Source organism: Glycine max, chromosome 16 (genome assembly GCF_000004515.6).
Source record: "Glycine max cultivar Williams 82 chromosome 16, Glycine_max_v4.0, whole genome shotgun sequence".
Taxonomy (NCBI): Eukaryota; Viridiplantae; Streptophyta; class Magnoliopsida; order Fabales; family Fabaceae; genus Glycine; species Glycine max.
The window spans coordinates 26,686,077-26,711,085 of NC_038252.2; the positions used below are offsets into that span (position 1 = coordinate 26,686,077).

Here is a 25,009-nt window from a genome sequence, read left to right on the forward strand (position 1 = left end):
TTGACAATTAAGACCAATCAATAATTAAAATGGTGCAAAAAGGGTTTAGAAAATAGAAGAAAATGATGGCACATCACTTAGCCTTCCATTAATCAGTAGAAAATGAAGAAAACTAGAATTATTCTTCCAAAACAAAAAAGAGACTAAAACGAATTGAGAGTAGCACTCTAAAACTAAAACAAGAGAGAGAGAGAGAGAGAGAGAGAGAGAGCCCTAAAACTAGAACCTTGGTGCTACTAAATAAAATCTAGATAAGATAAGGTAAGATCTAGATAAGATAAGATCTAGATGAAATAATATCTAGATGAGATAAAATCTAGATATGATAAGATAAAATCTAGATATAATAAGATAAAATCTAGATGAAATAATATCTAGATGAGATAAAATCTAGATAAGATAAGATTTGGTAGAATAAAATAGTCTACTCTCTTCAAGTCCAAGTCCAATTTTGGATTCAAGCCCAATTGCTTATAATTCTCCTGAAATTAAATTAAAAACACAAAATTAGTCCAATAGGCCTAAATGATAAAATTGCATAATTAATTTGACAATTAAGGTTAATCAATAATTAAAATGGTGACAAAAAGGGTTAAGAAATAGGAGAAAATGATGACACATCAAATCCCCTCACACTTAGCTTTTTGCACTCCTGGGCAAAATAAAAAAAAAAAACAAAGCAAGGGACAAATCCAGAGACATTAAAGAGAAACAATCAGACACAACAACAATTACATATTTCTCAATGAATCTCATGGAATGAAAAGAATGGGTAACATCCAACACGTAAAGAGTTAAAGAATTAAGGTCATCATGAAAATCATCCAAGCATCTCAAACATGGCAAGATAGTCAATCAGCTCAAGAATGAAAAGTGATAAGGCCTCACAAGATATGCACTCTATCTCTCAAGTGTCTAGGCTACTGTTTACTCTCAAAGCACCCATGAAAACAAACACCACATAGACTTGACAAGACTCTAAAATTGACAACCTCATCACAAACACATGAACATGAGGATCAAAAGGTCTTTTAAGGTTGTAATGGGGCCAAGGACAAGGTAGATGAAAGAATGGGATAGTAGCTAAAACCCAAAGGAATAGAGGAGCAATGGGGAATAAGTGGGAAGTAAGAAAAAGTAGTAAACCCCAAAACCAAAATTAAAAAGTAAACCCAAAACAAAATCAACCAAGTCCTTAAACCAATCCAAGTCTTCAAACCAAGACCTCATTTATTCAACTTCATTCTTTTTCTATTTTTTTCTCTCTTTTTTTTTTTGAACGTGAACAGTAGCAATTGAAAGTATTTGAAAAATAAAGCAACGATTAGGCAATATATGTATATACATCAAGCATGGCCAAAATACATCATCAAGCATGGCTAACAAAAACATATCATCCAAAGCTCCAAAATTCCTTAAGGGTAGGGTGAAATCATGGTTTTTCACTTAAGGCTTGTAATGAGCTCAAAACAAAGAAAGGGGAACATAGGCTCAAAGGGGCTATCAAAGGAATTAAATCAGGGTAGGCTCATTTGGCTAGAGGCTTATAAGAATAAAATGCCTAAATCATCTCCCAACATGCATGTGAAGCAAGAAGTATCAACAAGAGTCAAGGCAAGGCTATTGTGCAAGCAATCAATGGGGCAAAACACACCGAATAAAATAGATGATGATGGCTCAAATTCTCACCAAGGATAAATCTATCACTTTTAATTCGAACCTTCAAAACCAACTTGACATGTAGAGAAAAACAAGGGTTTCAATTCACAAAATTCCAAGAAACTCCTATTCAAAAACAATTACACATTACCTCTACATAACCCAAAATTCAAAGAGGAACATGCAATGTTGTACACAAACATAAAACCAAAATAACAAAGTTAACCTAGAACCTAAAAAACTTAAACTAGAAAACCTAATAAAATTAAACTAGAATACCCAACAAAATTAAAGAACAATCTTCTCCCCCCTCACACTTAAACAACACATTGTCCTCAATGTAGCACAATCATAAGATCAAGAACAATCAAAGCAATCAATAAAATTTGGACAAGTGCAATAAAAGTAAAGAAGGAGACAGAAGAAAGAAAACTCCCCAAGTCATGGCAGAAAAGAAGTAGGGTGAAGTAAGGAGGTCTCCTCCACCACTACATCCACTAAGGAGGAATGGTTTCAGCCAGTGGCCATTGACCTTGAAGCTTGTATCTATGGATTCACTTTTGATCTCAACTGTACCATAAGGAAAAAAATTAGTCACCACAAAAGGACCAATCCACTTTGACCTCAACTTACCACTCATGAGTCCGAGCCTAGAGTTATACAATAAAACTTTTTGTCCAACCACAAAGTCCTTCTTAGCTATCAAGCTGTCATGGAACTTCTTGGTCTTCTCCTTGTAGAATTTGGAATTCCCATAGGCTTCTAAATGAATCTCATCTAGCTCACTTAGTTGCAACTTCCTTTCCTCACCAGCCTGGTCCATAGAGAAGTTGCAAGTCTTTACAGCCCAGTAGGCTTTGTGCTCTATCTCTACAGGAAGATGGCATGCCTTGCCAAAGACAACCCGATAAGGAGACATTCCTATGGGTGCTTTGTAGGCAGCCCTATGCGCCCAAAGAGCATCATCTAGCCTGGTGCTCCAATCCTTTTTGTTCGGCTGCACAATCTTCTCCAAGATCCTTTTTATCTCCCTGTTTGAAATCTCAGCCTGCCCATTAGTTTGGGGGTGGTATGGTGTGGAAATTCTGTGCACGACCCCATACTTTTTGAGCGAGGCATACATGGATCTGTTACAAAAATGGGTGCCTTGATCACTAAAGATGACTCTAGGGACTCCAAACCTGTAAAACAAATTAGATCTAACAAAATCCAAAACAACCTTAGCATCGTTAGTTCTGGTGAGTTTGACTTCCACCCATTTTGAAACATAATCAACCGCAAGGAGAATATAAACAAAACCAAAAGAGACAGGGAAAGGCCCCATAAAATCTATACCCCAGACATCAAACACCTCATAGAATAACATGGGTTGTCGAGACATTTGCTGTCTCCATGAAGGTGAGTCGCCTGCTCTCTGACAAGGCTCACAAGTGCTACAAATTCTCCACGCATCCTTGAAGATGGTGGGTCAATAGAAACTGCAGTCAAGCACCTTGCGAGCTGTCCTCTATATGTCAAGATGGCCACCTGGTATGGAAGAATGACAAAATTGCAGGACTGAGTCAATCTCTTGGTCCGGAATGTATCTCCTAATAACCTGGTCACTGCACAACTTCCACAAATAGGGGTCATCCCAAATATAATGCTTAGCATCGCTCTTAATTTTATCAGTTTGAGCTTTAGATGCTAAGGGAGGAAAAACAGAAGCAACCAGATAATTCACAATATTAGCAAACCAAGGAGTGGAGAAGGAATCAAAAATACTATACAGAATGTACAAATGGTCATCCGGAAAATCATCCTGAATGGGTGAGTCCTCAGACGCACGCTCAATCCTACTCAGATGGTCAGCCACAAGGTTCTGTGCATCACTCCGATCGCGGATCTCTAAATCAAACTCTTGGAGCCAAAGCATCCACCTGATCAATCTAGGCTTTCATTCAGCCTTCTTCAACAGGTACTTCAGAGTTGCATGGTTAGTATAAACAATAACATGAGTACCAAGCAAGTATGAACGAAATTTCTCAAGAGCAAAAACTATCGCTAATAGCTCCTTCTCTGTGGTAGTGTAATTTGCTTGAGTAGCATCCAAAGTTCTGGAAGTGTAGTAGATCACTCAAGGCAGCTTATTAATCTTTTGAGCAAGGACAACCTCCAGTGCGTAATTGGATGCATCGCACATTAGCTCAAATGGGGCTGTCCAATCAGGTGCCTGAATGATAGGGGTGGTAGTCACCGCACGCTTGAGGCAATCAAAGGCCTGTTTGCACCGGTCATCAAAATCAAACTCCACCTCCTTTTGCAGCAGATTGGATAGTGGAAGGGTCACCTTGCTAAAATCCTTGATAAAGCGTCTATAAAACCCTGCATGACCAAGAAAAGAATGAACCTCTCTCACGCAAGAGGGGTAAGGCAATTGTGAAATAACATTTATTTTTGCAGGGTCTACCTCTATGCCCCTACTGGAAATGATATGCCCTAAAACTATACCTTGTTCTACCATGAAGTGACATTTTTCAAAATCCAGCACAAGGTTAGTTTCAATGCATCTACTGAGAACTCTATCCAGACTATCCAAACATGTATCAAAAGAGGATCCATAAACTGTAAAATCATCCATAAACACCTCTATGCAACTCTCTAAAAAATCACTGAAAATGCTAAGCATACACTGCTAGAAGGTACCAAGGGCGTTGCATAAGCCAAAGGGAATCCTCGTATAGGCAAAAGTCCCAAAGGGACAGGTGAATGTGGTTTTTTCTTGATCCTCATGAGCAATATGAATTTGTAGATAAACAGAAAAACCATCAAGAAAATAGTAATGGTACTTACCTACCAAGCGCTCAAGCATTTGATCAATGAAAGGCAAGGGAAAATGATCTTTTCTGGTTACCTGGTTCAGCCTCCTATAATCAATGCAGACTCACCAGTTGTTTTGCACTCTTGTGGGGATAAGCTCATCTTTTTTATTCTTGACCACTGTGAGGCCTGTCTTCTTAGGAACCACTTGGACTGGACTCACCCACTGGCTATCAGAAATGGGGTAGATGATTCCAGCTTGTAAGAGCTTGGTCACTTCCTTTTTCACCACATCTAGAATGACGGGGTTGAGTCGCTGTTGTGGCTGCCTCACTGGCTTAGCTCCATCCTCTAAAAGTATCCTATGCATGCATGTAGATGGGCTAATGCCAAGAATGTCTGCTAAAGTCCATCTAATGGCTTTCTTGTGCTTCTTGAGAACTAGCAACAACTTCTTCTCTTGCTTAGCATCAAGGGAGGCATAGATGATCACTCGAAATTTTTCCTTGTCCTCCAAGTAAGCATATTTGAGGGTTGCTAGTAAGGGCTTCAACTTTGGTGTGGGTGGTGGCTGAACAGTGGGAGGAACCATGGTAGGAGAAGAAGAAGGTTTCTTAGCCTGTACCTCATAAAGCAAGTCAGAAGTAGATGTACTTCCTGCAACATGGTTAGTGCATTCTGACTCTAAAAAATCAACATCAAGAGGTACAACACCCAAAAAATCAGAACCAAATTCAAATTCAGATTCATTCTCAGCATAAAAATCAGACACAGGATCAAATTCAAACTCAGATTCAGATTCAATGCATAAGGAATGACAAGTATACAAATGAGATAAAAATGGATGTTTCCTACCATAAAGAACAGAATCAAAATCAAACATATAATTATCAACAATCTGATCAATTATCTCAGCACAAAAAACAGAATGATCCTCAGATGGATATTTCATGGCATCAAGAATGTTAAAATGAACAACAATATCACCAAATTCCATAGACAATGTGCCAGCATAAACATCTATCTTGGTTCGGGCTATTTTCATAAATGGCCTGCCTAAAATAATTGGAACTGAACCATGGGAAAATCCCTCTTCCATATTAAGAACATAAAAATCAACAGAAAAAATAAGTTCACCAACCCGAACCAGCACATCCTCTATGAAACTTGCGGGGTAAGCAACACTTATATTTGCCAAGTGAATCACTACATTTGTAGATTGCAAAGGTCCAAGAGATAAAGAATTGAAAATGGACAAAGGCATGACACTAACTGATGCTCCTAGATCTAGCATGGCATTCTCAAATTTATTGTTCCCAATAATGCAAGGTATACAGAAAGTACCTGGGTCCTTACATTTCTCAGGAATGTGAGGAACAGATTTACCTATCAATGCTGACACATTTCTATCCATACTAATCCTTTTATTGCCTTTGAGCTTCCTTTTGTGGGTGTATAACTCCTTTAGAAACTTGGCGTATCTTGGAATCTGCTTGATGGCATCTAGCAGAGGTATGTTCACCTCTACTTTCCTGAAGGTCTCCAAGATCTCCTTTTCCGCTTCTTCCATTTTTTTTGTTTGGAATTGCTCTAGGTGGGAATGGAAAAGGGATAGGAGGCTACTGTAAGTCAAAATTACTGGAAGAAGGTCCACCTGCATGAAAATTTTTGTTAAGAAGCTTTCTCTTTTGTGCAACTATCTCATCCTCTTTTTCAGGTGTAGAATGAAGCTTGACAGGTTCAGGTGCAGGTGCTGCTACTTGTGGAGGCACTTGAATTTGGTTGACAGACCTCAAGGTGATGACACTCACATTTTTCAGATTTTGCACATTTTGTGAAGGCAATTTGTCAGAATTTTGGAACTGAGCTTTATTCATCTGAGTAGCCATCTGCCCCATCTGATTTGTCAGACTCTGAATGGAGGCTCTTGTCTCTTGCTGAAATTGCATATTATGGATGGTCATTTACCCCACTAACTCTTCTAAGGAAGGTTGAGGAGGGGCCTCAGTTGCTTGTTGTCTTTGTTGTTGCTGCTACTGCTATATTGGAGGAGGAACATATGGCTTGCTTGGACCAGTAACATTTTGAAAAGGAGGGACAGGCTGTTGTTGTTGTGGAGGACTTGTCTATCTCAGATTTGGATGATTCCTCCAACCTGGATTGTATCTATTGCTTGAAAGGTCATAATTATTCTGTTGTTGTTGGTTTTGCTGTTGAGAGGTCTATTATAAATGTTTGCAGCATAAGCTTCAGGTTGCTCATTGACTCCAGATTGTTGCAAAGAAGGACAAAGATCTGTATGGTGATCTGTAGAAGAACATAGACCACAAACTCTTGCAATAGGTGTAGATTTCTTATTCATGGCAAGTTGGGTTACTAGGTTGACCAAGGCATCAAGTTTTCCTTCAAGCTTTTTATTTTCAGTAAATGAAGATGAATCCATGGCCACCTCATGGACTCCTCTAAGAACAATAGCATCATTTCTTGCACTGAATTGTTGGGAGTTGGAAGCCATCTTCTCAATCAAATTCCTAGCTTCAGTAGGGGTCTTATCACCAAGGGCTCCACCACTGGAAACATCAATCATACTCATCTTCATGTTGCTAAGTCCCTCATAGAAATATTGAAGAAGGAATTGCTCAGAAATCTGGTGGTGAGGGCAGCTTGCACACAATTTCTTGAATCTTTCCCAGTACTCATACAAGCTTTCTCCACTAAGTTGCCTGATGCCTGAAATGTCTTTTCTGATGGCAGTGGTCCTAGATACAGGGAAGAATTTCTCCAAGAACACCCTCTTAAAGTCATCCCAACTGAAAATAGACCTGGGAGTAAGGTAGTATAGCCAATCTTTTGTCATTCCCTCCAAAGAATGAGGAAAAGCCTTTAGAAAGATATGATCTTCTTGGACATCCGGGGGCTTCATGGTGTAACAAACAATATGGAACTCCTTAAGATGCTTATGAGGATCTTCACCTGCAAAACCATGGAACTTGGGCAGCAAACGTATTAGTCCAGTCTTAAGAACATATGGAACACCCTCATCAGGATATTGAATGCACAAGCTTTCATAAGTGAAATCAGGTGCTGCCATATCCTTAAGAGTCCTCTCACGAGGTGGAGGTTGAGCCATGTTCTCAGTATAAAAATTAGTAGTGGAATGTTCAAAATCAGAATCACCCTCAACATAATGCTCAGAATGCTCACAATGCACAAAATGACCAGGATGCACACTATGTCTAACTAATCTATGAAAGGTTCTATCTATTTCAGGATCAAAGGGTTGTAAATCACCTTGATTGCCCCTAGTCATGCACTATATGCAGCAATTAATGTGTTTCTCAACAAGCACCTAACAAGGGGGTAAAACTACAGCTATACTCAAACAATATCAAAATAAGTTGAAATTTTGTGAGGAACACCCTAAAATTATGAAAAGATAGCACAAAAAATTTCAAAAAAAATATTCAAAGTCTAACTATGAAAACTACCTAAGCAAAGTTTAGAGAAATAGGACAATAATACTTAAAAAAATAAAAAATAAAAAACTTAGTAAACGGCTGATTTTTGGAGTTTGGGAGTCCCCAACCAGCTTCAGCGGGTTGCCACAATATGGGAAATTTTTTTCTACCCCAAATGCATATATAATAATAGTTACTCTAATACCCAGAGCAAAAGTTATGGCCGTTTAAAGTTTTGCTAAACACAAGTTCTCAAATTTTTTTTAATCTCTTAAATCCAGCCACACCAAGTGTTCCTGGTATTTTTCACACAAAATATGAATCAAAAGAACCTACCACACAAACATTCAGCCAAAAATAACAACCCTAACCATCAAAACAAAAATCGCCATTTAAATTGTAAACAACTGTCGCTAATGTAATGTTGTGTGAACAGTAACACAGAATCAGTCTCTAATTTGGTCATAAGCACTATTCACAACAAAACATAAAACTAAAACAGGGAAAACGCTGAAAAAAGGGTACTACTAAATTGCAAAACAGGACATCAAATAAAACAGAACAACGCACTAACACAACATACTAATACAACATTAACACGACACAAACACACTAAACAAAAGAAGTAAACGTAAAACAACTAAATATAAAACACGAATCACTAGCTATTATGAACCTTTGGACCATTGCTCCTCGGCAACGACGCCAAATTTGATCGAGGTCGTACCCGAATCAAATAAACATTAAAAATGCAGTATCTAGGAAGTGATCCTAGGTCGTCTCCCAATGAGCAATGGTCAACCAAACGTTCATAACATATAGTAATAAAACAGTAACGAATTGGGGGGGGTGTTTGTTTTTGTAAATTAAACAGTGAGCAAAAAATATCAGAATTAAAACACGTTATTTCCCCTTGATTCACAAGCAAGTCTCTTATCCTAGGTTACGAGAAATTATCCTTTATCAGTTTAACCTCTTAATCCAACCCTAAATTAAATTACTAAGCGAAATTTAATATAAGACATTCATTATGTGATTAAGCAACACATACACCAATTAATCATGAACGATCATTAAGCATGAACGTAAATTAAGTGTAGAGACAATTAATCAAGCACTAAGCATGCATGGATTAATAGCAACAAATACAAAATAATTGGTGAAGAGGAGAAACTGATCAGAATTTAATAGTAATAATAGAACCTCAAGGAGAGTTGTGCTTGATCCTCAAGAGAAAACAACGCTGAAGACTTAGCCTTCCATTAATCAGTAGAAAACGAAGAAAACTAGAATTTTCTTCCAAAACGAAAAAAAGACTAAAACGAATTGAGAGTAGCACTCTAAAACTAAAACAAAAAAAAAAAAAGAGAGAGAGCCCTAAAACTAGAACCTTGGTGTTGTTATATAGTTCTCAGCCCCATAGCTTACAAATTTGTTTTAAGTCCAAGCCCATAAATAAAATAATTTCTAGATAAGATAAGATCTAGATGAAATAATATCTAGATGAGATAAAATCTAGATATGATAAGATAAAATCTAGATATAATAAGATAAAATCTAGATGAAATAATATCTAGATGAGATAAAATCTAGATAAGATAACATTTGGTAGAATAAAATAGTCTGCTCTCTTCAAGTCCAAGCCCAATTCTGGATTCAAGCCCAATTGCTTATAATTCTCCTGAAATTAAATTAAAAACACAAAATTAGTCCAATAGGCCCAAATGATAAAACTGCATAATTAATTTGACAATTAAGGCTAATCAGTAATTAAAATGGTGACAAAAAGGGTTAAGAAATAGAAGAAAATGATGACACATTAAAAAGGCCAAAAGTGGGCCCCGAGAGTTGGCGCCAAAAGGGTGGCTCGAGCTGAACATCAACCTGGTAGCCTACTTCATAACTCAGAGATTGAAGAGGGCCCTCGACTTCTTACGTTGACTGGACCTTTCAGCCCCTTCATTGCACTTTCTCTTGGCCGAAACAGGTGGCGGCACGTTGGGCGTAACCTCGACAACTTCATCCTTGTCAACTTCACAAAGTCGAGGAGGGTCGACTCTGGCCTTAGGATGACTTCCCTCCCCAACAGAAGGCTCACAAATGACAAGGGGAGTAGGAGGCACATCATCTTCTGTAGGTCCAACTTGCTTCACCTAGGGCCACCATTCGAAATCGCCAATTATACCTACAAAAAAAACGAAAACATAATAACTTAGACAGAGTCATGCCAAAACAAACGCAAAAAAGGGGAAGGTAAAATGTTTTACCATCCAGAATAGTAAAAGGGTCGTCTGCCGAAGGAATAGACAAAGATGGCCAGAGTGTCCAACATGGCTGGCAATTACTGCACAATGGCCTTGCCCGTCCTCTTTGCTAGGGTCATCAAATCCTCATCAAAGGATTTGAACCTTGAGGGGCCTGACTACCAATAAAAAGGGAAACGAGGTTCCCTGTCCCAATTATACATCACCGACAACTCGTTAGAAATGACATTGGTCGCCTTGACCTTGAAGAAATGATCCTTAAACCTACAAAACATTTTGAGTCAAACTAGAACATCTTCTTGGACACACTATTAAGCGACACACAACCTATCTTCCATGCCAACTTCATCTGAAAGAAGTAAAGGAACATGGGCACACTGGGTCAAATGTTGAAAAATGGACACAAGACCTCAAAGGCCCTCACCATTTCCTAATTGTTAGGATGAATTTGGGAGGGTGCCATGTTTAGACGCTCCAATAGGGCACATTAAAAGGAGTTTAGCGGAAGGGTCAAGTTCAGAACCTCAAACAGGCAGTGGTAGACATAAAAGAAGGGTGGATAACTTGGCGCTGCCCGCATAAATAGAAACTTATATTTCCCACAAATATGGACAGTCATCATGCAGGAATCTTCTAGTTTGGCCAGTTTTGAATGGCGCCACAAAGTCGCAACACTCACAACAAATGTTGTTGAGGAATGATACTTTAAGACATTTTTTCTCACTCACTCTTAACCAACAATGAAAGGAGGAGGTGAGGACATCCTGGCACTACGGCTACGCTTATTATGAGGTGAAACCCTAACAACAACATTGTCACCCTTTCCTGTAGCCGCCAAAGGAGAAAAGGGAAGGATTGTCGTGACGGGTATGAGTTCTTCTTCCAGAGGAACAACATAGGGTGGAACCCTTTCATGGGGTCAAGAGCTACCCTCGTCGACATGACGCAGGTCCAGCAACCTCTCAAAAGAGGAAGACTCACTATCAAAAGCTTTGTGGCATGTCTCCTTTGACGAGGAGTCACCGATTGGAATGACCTCCCATTCCACCAAGGGTTGTTGGATGGAACCCCCCAAATCACTTCCACCCATACCCAAAGGGGAAAGATGGTCAGAGGAAGGAAGAAATACAATGGCAAAAATCAACATCTCCAGGAGGCAAGTGCACGAGATCACAATGAACACAACAATAAATTGTAGAGAGGAAGATGAAAGAATACTCATATGTGGTGGTGACCGAAACCAAATGTACATCTCGTTTAAATGCGGACACAACCTTTTGGTAACTAGCGGGAGTTGAAACGACACCCTAGAAATTTGCACCATAACATAGCTCCACCAGCCCACGAACGCATCCTTAAGTCGTGCCTTCTCATAGAGAAACATGTATACAAAAGCAACACGCATGTATACATTCCACTCTAAAGAAAAACAAAACGCCTCTCTCCAATGCGCCCTCTAACGGTTAAAAAGGGTAAAATTGTCAAATATAGGAATTTTTCACATGGAATGTCTGACTTTGCTTGCAAAATGAAAAGTGCATTCACTCTAGACAACCTAGCAGAAATAGCTTGGACAATGCTTGTCCAGGCTGGGGGGCTTGACAAACCCTCCACCCTTCTACTTGTCAGGGTTAACACCCTCAACACTGGATAACCTTTTTAGCCAACAAGCTAGACTTAAAGCATGGGGGCTTATTTACTATTCAAGGTCCATAAATTGACGTGGCAACTGACTTGGTGTTGAAATATACACATCAACCCTCATCGTTAGCCCTGGAACATGAGCAAGGATGTTACTCCCTTGGCAGTCGGGCTATTGAGTCGATACACTGTTAATATATTTAAATTTTAATGATAATGTTATTATCCTCTTTTCAACTTACAATCACTCCCCTTATCTAGTAGATACAAATTATCTATAAGGATTGTTACTCTACTGTAACAACCCCAACAATTAAGGACTCGAGACTTTCATGTAACGCTATAAAATCAGGTTCTATCTCCCTTTCTTATTTATTCTCAACTCACTCACTTACTTACTTGAGCGTCAGAGTCATTTGTTTTGCAAATCCCCCTTCATGTTCCCTTAGTGGAGGACCCCTGTAAGTCCGACATGGGATATCAAGGAGTCCATAATGGCTGCATCGACCTTAACGTCAGCCTGCTCCAGATTTCGGTAAATACAAGTACCAAGACGTTATCATAAGTTTTCAAAGTCTCTTATGACCAAGAAAGAGCGAGAATACTTGGCCTTCCTCAAGACCCTCCTCCGAAAGCTCCTAACTAAAGATTAGTAGCTTTGATTAAGTCTCTTAACCCGATAGTAGACACAGAGGGTAATTTCTCAATCCTTTCTTCATCATTTTAACTAGAGTTCCACTTCTAGCATTTATCCTTTTCTTATTCTAGGGATAATGGTCGAAGTAGGTGGTAACCCCTTAGACTTTTGCAATGCCCATAAAATCTGAGCCAAAGCTATCTTGCAAGTTGGCAGTATGTTGCCATTGTAAATAAGAATCCACCCGCTCGCGACCCCCTATGAATGTTGTACCTCTCTTAATGTCCGAGAAGAAAAACAAGGATAAGTTGAAGAAGAAACACCATGAACACTGGAAATCATCTGAGAATCCTTCCGGCCACTATCGCTCAAACAAATTGCATCAATAGACTTTGAACTTTGGCCCTCCTCGTTTTGTTTCTTCTCTTCCAACAATGATGGGTGCCTAATTTTTCTCCAAGACTCTTAACCTTGTGGTCATATATGTTCAAGGCCATGGTGGACACCAATATTTACCTGCCTAATGGTAGTGATTTAATTTTCATCACCTCTAATTTATAGCATCAGTGATTTAATTTTCATCACCTCTAATTTATAGCACTCATTACTCCATCCTCCATATAATCAAGTAGAAGACTCAAGAAGTGGAAGAGAAGAGGAAAGCAATTGGGAAGAGAAGCTTGTGTGAACAAAATTATCTTATTACCCTTATACCGGTACAATATTAAATATATGGTGTTATATTTAATAAATATAATAAAAATAATTTGTCACTCAGGATCAAATATTGCCTTCACAATCCATTATCCTCATTAAATAAAAAGAATATAAATAAATCGAAAAAAAAATAGCAAGTCAAATTCTTAGTAGCCACTACAGTTTCGGTCCTTCCAATCATCCCGTGTTCTGGTCGACTTTTCTCCCTTCTCCCCATTTGCTCATTCTCCTCCCCATTCTGCTCAGACACCGCACAGCGAACAAATCCACCATTCATTTTCCTTTTTCGCAACAGCGCAATGGCTCGAAGATCCCTCCCGCTCCTGAAGCACCTCCTCTCGCGGCGGATCCCGGCCCGATCCGTGACGTACATGCACCGGCCGGGCGATGGGTCGCCGCGGCCGGTGACACTGATCCCGGGCGACGGGATCGGGCCGATGGTGACTGGCGCGGTGGAGCAGGTCATGGAGGCCATGCACGCGCCCGTCTACTTCGAGAAGTTCGAGGTCCACGGCAACATGAAGGCCGTGCCGCCGGAGGTCCTCGATTCGATTCGGAAGAACAAGGTCTGTCTCAAGGGAGGACTCGTTACCCCCATGGGCGGTGGCGTCAGCTCCCTCAATGTTCAGCTCCGGAAAGAGCTTGATCTCTATGCTTCTCTTGTTAATTGTTTCAATCTCCCTGGCCTTCCCACGCGCCATGATAATGTGGATATCGTTGTCATCAGGGAGAACACCGAAGGCGAATACTCTGGCCTCGAACACGAGGTCGTTCCCGGCGTTGTTGAAAGCCTTAAGGTGCGTTCTTCCACTCCCCTCGCTTTCTCACGCTTTTTATATATTATCAAATTTGTTTTCTATGTTTTTCTATTATTTATTTATTTGTTTTTGAAATTAGCATGATATTGGTGCCAAATATCTAAAGTTTTGCTTGCTGATAACTAATCTCCATCAGTGAGATCTCCCCACCAAACCATGTTCCACTAGGACTAGGCTCAAACCTAATATCTTGCTTGATGGAACCGAGTTGGTTTTCCTATTATTATTTCTTTTTAATCATATTATTTGTGTGAAGTATTCATGGACTTTGTCAATGACTAATTTTTGCCAGAAAATTAGGCTAGTCCATTTCCACGCGGCGGAGTAAACTAAAGAAAATAATATATGCACTAACAGTTGAAATTTAATGGGAAGTTTTTTTTGCTTGAAGTTTCTATCTAGATTTTTTTTTCTTTTCTTTTCCATGTGATCTTTGATGCATATATGTCATGAAGTTATCAACTTGATACTGTCCTGATGCAGTGTGGGTTTATGTTTTCTGTTGATCCTCATATTTTACTAGGTAATAACGAAGTTCTGTTCAGAGCGAATTGCTAAATATGCATTCGAGTATGCTTACCTGAATAACAGAAAGAAGGTGACTGCCGTGCACAAAGCAAATATTATGAAGCTTGCAGATGGTTTATTCTTGGAATCTTGTCGAGAGGTTGCTACAAAGTACCCTGGAATAAAGTATAACGAAATTATTGTGGATAACTGCTGTATGCAGCTTGTTTCAAAGCCTGAACAGTTTGATGTCATGGTATGTGTATTTACATTCTATTCTGGTTTGCTGCTGTTTATGCACTTATGTAATTTTGTCTAATGTATTTATGCAGTAAGCACACACACCCTTGAGTTAATAACTTGTACAAGAGAAATTAGCTGAGAAATGAGTAGTTGCACGAAAGAGAGTGAAAAGTTATAACAAAAGCTAAGTTGCTTTAGGATAAATCATGTTGGTCCAATCAAAGAATATTTTAAGGTTAATTAGAAAAAAAAAAAGGTAGGAATTGAGACCTTTCCAAATTTGGCTGTTATGTTCTTTAAGATTGTTAGCAGTGGGAAAATGGATAGTAAGAGTATCATTTCTGCACATTGTCTTCTATGTGTTGGAAATATTGACAGCATCTTTATTAATGTTTCTATGTCAGACAATTAGTATGATAAACTGGCTATCATTTTTTGTGCAACTCATAGAGGATGTATGTCTAATTTTATTATAGATTGGCAAGTAATTGAATCGGGATTTGAACAGACCTATTATGCTATCTTGGAAAAAAAGTATGCGCTAATAAATGGTATAGCACTATGATGGAGGAGTTTAGGGGGAAAGGGGGGCGGGGGATCTTTTTTCTTTCAAACAAGAGGAATGAAATAAGATATTTTCATTCAAAAATCTAATCATTTCTTATTTTTTTAAGATTTAAATATTCTAAATTTTAAATTAGAAGAAAATAATCCTCTAATCCCTTTCTCCCCAAACACTTCCATCCCCACTTATATCTAGGAGGATGTGGTTGTACTTTGGACGATATTGAAGAGATAGATAAATTTTTCCTTTCTTTTCAGTCAGTGTGAGAATCATTGCAGAGGGTTTCTCAATAACCTCAGGTCTTGATGGTTCTGTCTTGCAAAGCACTGGTCTTCTTAATTTGTTTCTGACTTTTAATAGATGTGTTTCTTCTTGCTAGGTTACCCCAAATCTTTATGGAAATCTAGTTGCAAATACTGCAGCAGGCATTGCTGGAGGCACTGGAGTCATGCCAGGAGGTACGGTTGTTAGTTACTACTGTATTGTAACTTCAGTGTTCTCATCTGATTATTTGCCCTTTTAAATACCTCCTTGCTTGTTTCTACCATGTTATCAATTTTTTGACTAATGTTCTGAACTTGAAAAAACTAGGCTGTGTTTAATTGTGTACACATGTCTAGATCATTATTCTGCATCTAAGAAGCATTTTCACTCATTGAAAAACTTTGCAAATTAAGGCATCGTATTGCATTAGACATTTAGACTCTTCGATCATATAGGACTTGTATTAACCTGGGCACACACTTTTATACAATAATATGGGAAGTACTAGAGATGACAGCTTTCATTGACTCATTAAGAAGGTAATGGAGTTGTTGATGGCAGTGACAACAGAAGTAGCTGTAGTGATATGATATCAGTGAAATGAAGATGTTAGTGGCCGTGATGGGAATAAGTGATTATTGAGAAAAAATATTCTCTGTACTCAAATTACTTATTGTGCTTGACAACTACAAACCATGCATATCATTTTTGCAGGTAACGTTGGGGCTGAGCACGCTGTGTTTGAGCAAGGTGCGTCAGCAGGAAATGTTGGTAGTGATAAAATAAGGGAACAAAAGAAAGCCAATCCAGTGGCCCTTCTTCTCTCGTCAGCTATGATGCTTAGGCATCTCCAGTTTCCTGCATTTGCTGACCGTTTGGAAACTGCTGTGGAAAAAGTCATTTTGGAGGGCAAATGCCGAACAAAGGATCTTGGAGGGACAAGCACCACCCAAGAGGTTGTGGATGCAGTGATAGATGCTTTAGATTGAGTCATTTTATTAGTTGCTGATTTCCCAAATGAAGTCAGTCTCGTATATTCTTTTCTAACCAGTTTTACCAATTGTTTTGCACACACCAAATGCAAAATAGCAATTTTTGGAATAAAGTTTATGCAACACAGAAAACGATGTATCTTTTATTTTGTGTGAAGAATTTGTAGAGAATGTGATAATTGTTTCTCTCCTATTTAAAAGCCGTGATTTGGCGTTATTACTACCCAGCAATTCTGTTATAGTTCTGATTAGGAAGAGCATAAATTGTTTGATATGAGCTTCAAATATACTCCCATGTTAGAAATGGTTAACCAAATACCCCAACACTGTTGTCTGTGTTTTATCTACAGTCAGTTAAGGTGACATTAGAGGAACGCAAGTAAGAAAAGACGCCCTCATAAAAGAACATTTTTGGATATTGATAATCAGTTAGTTACATTTAGATCATTTAACACAAGTCTATTTAGGCTTCCCTTTCTAAAGCTTAACAAAAGTTACAAAAGTGAAAAATTTAGGGTTTATTTGGTTTGCATTTTCATTTTCTGTTTTTATTTCTTGTTTTTATTTTCAAAAGATTAGAATTCTGAAAACATATTTGGTTTGACTTCTTGTTTTCTGTTTTCAAGAAATAAAAACACTGAAAATGCGTTCTAAAAAGGAAATGTATTTTTAGATTTGCTTAATATTATATTCTTTGTCACCGGGTTTTTATTTTATCCAAAATGAAGTTTTTAGTTTTAACTGAAAACGAGATTTTATTGTTTTCTATTTTTAGTTCGTTTGGGAAAATATTTTCACTGAAAATGAAAACAGAAATCCAATCAAATATATTTTCATCATCATTTTCATTATCATTTTCTATTTCTAGTGAAAATAAAAACAAAAAACAATCAAACCAAACACCCCCTTAGATTATCATTAGTTATTTCATGAATTTCAAGAATAATAAGAACTTCTACGGTACAATAAAGTAAATAATCAAAGGATGAAATAATACCCCAACACTAGATGATGATGTTGTCTCTCTTGAAGCATTCACCTTGTTTATTCCTTGGTAAGTCATGTTACATTTCCCCGATGTTTAAATAACTAGACACTTAATCAAGTAAAATAGGACAGTTTCTTATATTTAACAGATTAAATTTAAGTGTCGTTCGATTTGTTTGGTGAAATAAGTATGATTCTTTTCTGCAAATACTCTTTTTAAATCGATAAAGTTTTGGAGTAGGACCAATCTCTCTTTTTCATCTTTCTTTTCATCCTTCATTTTCTTACAAATGCTCCAAACAAACTGTGTAGCGGATTCTTTCTTTCGGCTGTTTTCTTTCCATTTTTCGCTACAACTCAGCCTTAGCGTTAAGTATAGCCAATCTACAGGCTGTCAGTGACCCTTTCTGATCTAATTTTGTATTTTTATTTTGGCTGAAAAGGGACCACTATCAGAGAGGGGTAGGAAATATGAATCAAGCGAGCATCCATCCATGATTCTCTTTCTCTCTGTTTGTATATGCATTGTTATTCTTCCTATATCAATTGCTTGCTATTATTCTTTAAACTTACTAAATTAGTGTACCAACATTGTGTGACATTACTTAGTTGACAAAACATGTTTTTTAATCAAATTTGTTTGACAAAACATTCTCTTTCAAATATTTAAATTCATTTTTTAAAAATTATCAATCGAAGTATACAATCACATTTATTCACTAAATAGATAATCTTATTACAAATATTGAATTAAAAATTTCATAAAATTGAAAAAGATTATATGAAATTTATTGAGATTTTACTTTATGATAAATAATTAATATTATCCTAATAATAAGATACTTCAGTACGTGTACAATTGAAAATATTATATTAAAAATTATAATTTATTTCCAGCTTAGCATGACCACAAATTCTAATTTACCTCGTATACTTGAGTACATGTATAAAACTGCCTCTACAAGACAAAAACGTAGAGTTTTTTACCCAGAAAATATAAAAAAAATAAATAAATTATCTAAATAATACAACACAAAAGATATTTACATGGATAATACATTTTACTATAGTAAGTGAAAAATCGATTCCCTCAATACTTACTAAATCGGTTTTTAGGGAACTGATTTTAAACGTCCTTTTTATTTATTTATTTTTTTCTAAACCATATTATGAAATTGTATTCGTAACGTGTTTTTTTGTTTTTTTATGTTTTGCTATTTATTTTAATTTTTTTGTTTTTTTTGAGTTGTTTTAATTTTTTTATTTTACTAATATATATATATATATATATATATATATATATATATATATATATATTAATTTATAAAAATATAATTTATTTAGAATATTATTTTTTAAAATAAATAATTAATCCTTAAATAAAACTCATCACAGCTAAAAAGAATATTGTATGGACTATCATATGATTTATATTGTATTTAAATTTAGTTAAATATTTTCTTGTTATGATTTACAACTATAATATGAAAAATATTTTTGTTTAACTAATGTTTAAGAAAAAAAATCAATATAAATATCTAAATACTCATAAAATATGAAGATGTATATTAAAATTATTACTTGAATGGAGTATGGATATGCATAAAAAATTAAGAGAATACTACTATTAGATTACTAGATACAAAATATGATTAGAATACGTGACTTAGATAAAAAAAACAATCATTCATGTTTATGATGTTTTATCGATCGAATGTTAGTGTAGTCCCTAAATATAAATTGTGGATTAAATATAAATTTTATTAACAACAAATAAGTTTTAATTTCATTTATAGAAAGATTAAAATATTTTTTTAAAATGGAAATGAAAAGAAAATGGACAAAATTTATATAGTTTTAATTTTTTTTTTCATTTAAAAAAAATTATGGATATAGTTAGGGGTGAGTAAGCGAGCCGGCCTGCCCCGCGTAAGGCTCGCCCGCATTGGCAGCGGACTGGGCCAATCCGCCCCCGCTTCTTACACAGACCAAATAAATTAGTCCGCCCCCGCCCCGCAGACCCCGCGGGTCAAACGGGCCGGTCCGCGGGCCTAACTTTAAAAGAATTTCAATTTTAATAAAAATACAATATAATCAAATTAAGTTCAATACAAATGTAAATAAAATCTCAATAATTAGTCAATTACATCAATAAAATAAATAAATCATACAAAAACTCAATTCATCATGTTGATAACTTGCAGATCAAGAGTTTCATGGTTCATTCCCTCATCCCATGATTTTATCATATAATAATAGACAAGTGAAGTGTGATGGGTGTAGTAAGTTTGTGAAAACAAAAGTATCTCTGCGACAAAATTGAGAAAAGAGGCATATAATTTAAGAGTTCAACAACAATGAATCAACCAAAAATAGGATAAAAAACAAATTCTAGAAAAAAAAGAGATGTACTTTGCATGGTGGCGCGGTGGTGGGTCGAGGCTGTGCCGCTGTGGTGTGTCGCGTGACTACGTGAGTGTTAGTCGCGTTTTGTCTTCTTTGTAAGGGAAAGAGTTGTATGACATGCGAGTGTGCGTGACTACGTGGTGGAGAAAAACCGTGAGGAGAAAAAATATTCTTAGTATGCTACGATGATAACTATTAAATATGATATGAGCTATTTTTTATAATAAAAATATATTGAAATATATTTAAAAATATTTATTTAACAATTATTTTTGGCTTAAATGATAAGAATTGATATTTTTATTATTTATGACTTGGAGATATGAAAATCATAGATTAAAAGAGAAAAAGATTGAAAAAATATCAAAAAGGAAGATTTTTTATCACTTATCTTTTTTATAATAAAAATATATTGAAATATCTTTAAAAATATTTATTTAACAATTATTTTTGGCTTAAATGATAAGAATTGATATTTTTATTATTTATGACTTGCATATATGAAAAGGATAGATTAAAAGAGAAAAAGATCAAAAAAATATCAAAAAGGAAGATTTTTATTATGTATCACTTATCTTTTTTTTTATATTAATCTTTTATTTTTCTTATCTTATCTTTTTTTTATCTTTATCATTTTTTAATTTAAATCTTTTATTTTTATCTAATATATATTTCTTTATCTATTATTTTAAAAGAAAAGAAGTAAAAAAGAGAAAATTAAATCTAATATAATTGGGTCAGGGTCACACAAATAAAACCTAATACGGGTTGCGGGCAACTCGTGGACCCCGCGGGCCAAACCCGCATAGTCCGCAGGTTAAGCGGGGTGGGCCCAAAAATATGACATAACCATGGACCGTTTAAAAAAATTGGTCCGTAACCCGCGCAGACCGCGGGTCCCGCGGGCCAGTCCATGGACTTGGGCCCGTTTACCCACCCCTAGTCATATAGTGTTATTTTGCATGGTTGAAGAAGAAAAAAAAAAGTTTAGGTAAGCATCATAATCCTCTGGGTCTAATACGATTAAAGTAGAAAATCTTAAAAAAAAGTAACAACAAAATTTCAATGATAAATTATAAGTTTATTCTAAAAAAGTAACAAGTAGTTTATGCCATGACTACACAGATTCATCACACATGAGAACAATCATCTCATTAATTGTTCTTGGTTTCCTTGGTTTGTGCAATAGGGCAAGAATTTCATCTGAAAAATGCCCAAAAGTTGCATTCAACTCAATCGGACATTTGGTACTAAATACTGAATAAATGAAAAACATTTTGCTCACATCATTGTCGCTTTTGAGTTCCATATAATCGTATTCAACACAATCATCACATATGTAGATTGGTTGACGATAAACAAGATTTATTAAAATTTTGTAACCTTTGTTGGCATTAAAAATTATTTTCCTTAAGGTAGCAAGAAACATGTTCTCACTTATTGTGATGAATTTAGGATTACTAGGACATCCCTTCATATGATGAAACCATGTCACTATCTCAATACACAAGAGTGGATACACTCTCCATGTTTTAAGCAATAATGGTGAATATCAGACAAAAGTGTTTAGTTACAACTAACCCCTATGCTATATATATTAGGTGATCAAGTGTCCTCCTGTGACTTATACCCATGGCTAAGATCGCACCAACAATATAAAGAGTTTAGATTGAGTCTTAATTAATTACGTTTGGTTTGCGCAGTTTGAAAAAAAAATAGTGTTCAGTCAAATTGTCTTGTAGAAAGCATTGTCCAGTCATACTATCTCGAAACAAGCAATGTGAGATCAAATTGTATGGGGAAAAAGCAACATCGAGCCGAATCATCTCAAAGAAATGAATGTTTAGTCAATTCGTATCAGAAAAATGCAATGTTCACTCAATTAATGCATTGTTCAGTGTTCATTCAATTAATAAGGGCAAATTGACAATCATCATAATAGGACACAATTAACAAGGGTAATTAATGTTGTTTATGTCCACTAGTTCCACTTCTGTGAGGTTGCCCGTTTCTTGCTGGCTATCAACATACTCGTCCATGCTCTTGTGTTTGAAGTTGTTCATCAGGAACAATAGGTTGTTTTTATTGGATGAAATCATTAGTGGAAGAACTACCCATGATACTTTGGTAAAATGAAACAAACGAAGGTATGGGCATACTTTGCATGTATGCATAAACAGACTCCGGTGTTCGAAAATATATACCTATGAGGTTGCTCATAAAGTCTTCTCTGTTAGTACTGAAGAACTACAAATTATACCTATAATCTTCTTGATGATGATGAGATTGTGGCGTGAATTCATATGAATGAGGATGTGGTTGTAGTCCTTCATCATGTATGTTGGCAAGAACTGGTAGGCTTTATTGTGGAAGATGTTGTGGCAACGTTTGGCTGAGTTCCAAATTCTGTTAGGCAAATTTTTGAATTTTCCCAATACCAATTCATGAAGTGACTCATATGTTCAATATTTCCCAGAATTGGTTGGCCGATCAACATATATTTGCGTCTTTCCCTCCAAATTGCAATCCACTATTGACATTCCTTTACCTAATTTGTGTCATTATGTCCTCTCATGTCAATATTTATGATTTTGTCAAGATAATGTGATGGATTTGGTATGTCTTGACAAAGTCCAAATTGGAGCATGACCCTGTCAGTTTGCTGCCATACATACTACCATTGGGAAACAAATTAAAGCGACACAAAAAGTCCATCTTTTGGAATCCTTGTATGTATGTTCTGACAGAAATGACTGAAACCCTCAATAAGGCATGCAATGGAACTGAAAAATTAACTTTTGCTAGCAATTTTAAAAACAATGTAATTAACATTTGAATAAATAAAACAAAAACCAAATGGTTCAACCTCCTTGTTGCGAATGTTGTCGAATCTTGAACTATAGCCTATAACATCACCACGTAGGATTCCAAAAAACCATAACCCTCTGTCACTCCATCTAGTGAAATGTAATATTTTAGTGTCAAATACATAACCTAAAATGGACTTTGTTTAAGTGAGAAATTTTTGTTTACCTAGTTGCAAGTGGATATGATTGTTGGCACTCGACCCTTGGTTGAATGAACAACATGCAATCCCATGCCCAAGACTACAACAATAGTGTACATCCTCCCAATTTTTTGGATGTGGGATAAATTCTCTATACATTTCTTTGTACAAATGTACTACACATGCCAAACCCCAGTTGTACCGGCCAACTCGATCAATATCCACTAACAAAGGTAGATACATTAGGTGAACTCTGTTTCCTGACTTGTTTAGCATTAACACCCCACCAATCAGTCCTAAAATGTATGCTCTACAATGGATTGCTAATTGTTGTGGTGTGGGTTTAGCTGGGAGAGTCAACATATTTTCTTTTAACCATTTTAGTTTAAGTGTTGATCCCACTAATACATTTTTTAGGGGAACACACCTATATATTCTACGCACATTTGTTCCCAATCATAATATGTTAGGCCAGTAACTGGTTTTCCATCAACACGTAAACCCAATTGAAGGGCCACATCTTCCAAGGTGATTGTGCATTCACCAACAAGAAGATGAAATGGGTCTGATTCAGATTTCCACCTTTTAACCAAAGCAGTCACCTAAGCGTCATCGATTTTAACTTGTCTGAGCTTTGCAACATCTGAAAACCCAGCTTTAACCAACAAATATTCAATTATGGGATCTAAAGAAGGCATAACTTTAGCAGGTGACTTGGATTACATCGTATGTTACTTGCAAAAATCAAAATAATAACGAGATCATTATTTGTAAATCATAACATAATTAGCATTCAATTAAACATAATGTATTACAAGCTTCTCTAGAGTTATCAAGGTGTTGTTTCCAAAGAAGAGGAACGATTATAGATTCCATGGTTTAGGCTTTGGTACTAACGTCAAGAAGAAGTTAAAGATGGATATATGAGAATGAAAGAAAGTGAGTTTGTGAGCTAGTGTATATGATGCCAATACATGAATTGTATTTATAGAACAAATCTAACAGTAAAACAATTTATTTGGTGGGATCTAGGCCATTGATTTAGTGTGTATGGTGAGTTAGTGCATGATGCCAATACATGAATTGTATTTATAGAAAAAATCTACCAGTAACACAATTCATTCGGTGGGATCTATGTGACACTCTCAACCCTCACAAATATAGATAAATAAAAAAAGAAATAAAATCATACAAAATATATTTAAAAGTTTTTAAACACATAATAATAAAAGGAAAGAAAACCAAGCAGAATTAATTTTTAATTTTTTTTAAACACATTTAATTTAAATCAATTTGAAAGAGTAAAAGGTTCACATCCACTGAGTGAAATCATAGTAGAAATTGTTCAAATAAAAGATAAAGTTATTCCGGCTCAAAACAAGGTCATTCATTCTGAATAAATATATAAAGAAAAACTAAAACAGAAAACATAATACAATTGTATCATTCACGGAATTATAACATATGAAATAAAATTCTATGCCCCAATGTCACACTTATCAGAGCATATCCCTATCACAGACTAAGTATATCTATCTCCAGCATGGAACTCATCATATGCTGGCTCACCAGAAACAAAATGGCAATCAGCCCAAACACAAACACACACCGGGAGTGAGTTATCACATTTCTAAATAAAATACAGATAAATAAAAGCATAATCAAAAATACATTATACAAATATTTATAACATAACTCAACTTAATTCAATTCACGTTATTTCAACACTTTATCATTTAAATTTCATATTTCAATCACCCATCACATTATTCATGAATCACCTACTCAATCAAGGCATAACAACAATCGCTGATTTCATAATAAACAAATCACATGAGTTATGTAACAAGTATACTAAGACTCAAGCTTATATGCAATATGGTACCATATCAGTGAAAAACCACACTAGGGAACTTAGGAGTACATAACAAGACACACCACACAATGAGTATGTCAGGTCACTCTCACTAAGTAAAATCATAAGGTGACCAGTCAAGATTACTCTATTTTGCAAGAATGTTCCAACCACATGGGATCAACATAGG

General features: G+C 36.1%; 1 protein-coding gene and 1 non-coding gene across 2 annotated transcripts; both read left to right on the plus strand.

The window, feature by feature from the left end:
- Positions 1 to 7,103: 7,103 nt before the first annotated feature.
- Positions 7,104 to 7,210, plus strand: LOC112999870 (small nucleolar RNA R71). The gene has a single exon (XR_003265088.1). It is a non-coding gene; the product is annotated as a small nucleolar RNA R71 (small nucleolar RNA).
- Positions 7,211 to 13,299: 6,089 nt separating this feature from the next.
- LOC100777867 (isocitrate dehydrogenase [NAD] regulatory subunit 1, mitochondrial) lies at positions 13,300 to 16,787 on the plus strand. The gene is made up of 4 exons (XM_003547851.5): positions 13,300 to 13,972; positions 14,517 to 14,756; positions 15,688 to 15,766; positions 16,287 to 16,787. The coding sequence occupies exons 1-4, from the start codon at positions 13,475 to 13,477 to the stop codon at positions 16,559 to 16,561; spliced, it is 1,092 nt and encodes a 363-aa protein (XP_003547899.1). The 5' UTR covers positions 13,300 to 13,474; the 3' UTR covers positions 16,562 to 16,787.
- The last annotated feature ends 8,222 nt before the right edge of the window (positions 16,788 to 25,009 follow it).

Bases quoted from the DNA above. Each gene is read 5' to 3' on its own strand.
- LOC100777867 (XM_003547851.5), top strand. From the start codon at position 13,475: ATGGCTCGAAGATCCCTCCCGCTCCTGAAGCACCTCCTCTCGCGGCGG. The intron at 13,973-14,516 runs GTGCGTTCTTCC...ATATTTTACTAG, and splicing joins GCGTTGTTGAAAGCCTTAAG to GTAATAACGAAGTTCTGTTC. The intron at 14,757-15,687 runs GTATGTGTATTT...TCTTCTTGCTAG, and splicing joins CTGAACAGTTTGATGTCATG to GTTACCCCAAATCTTTATGG.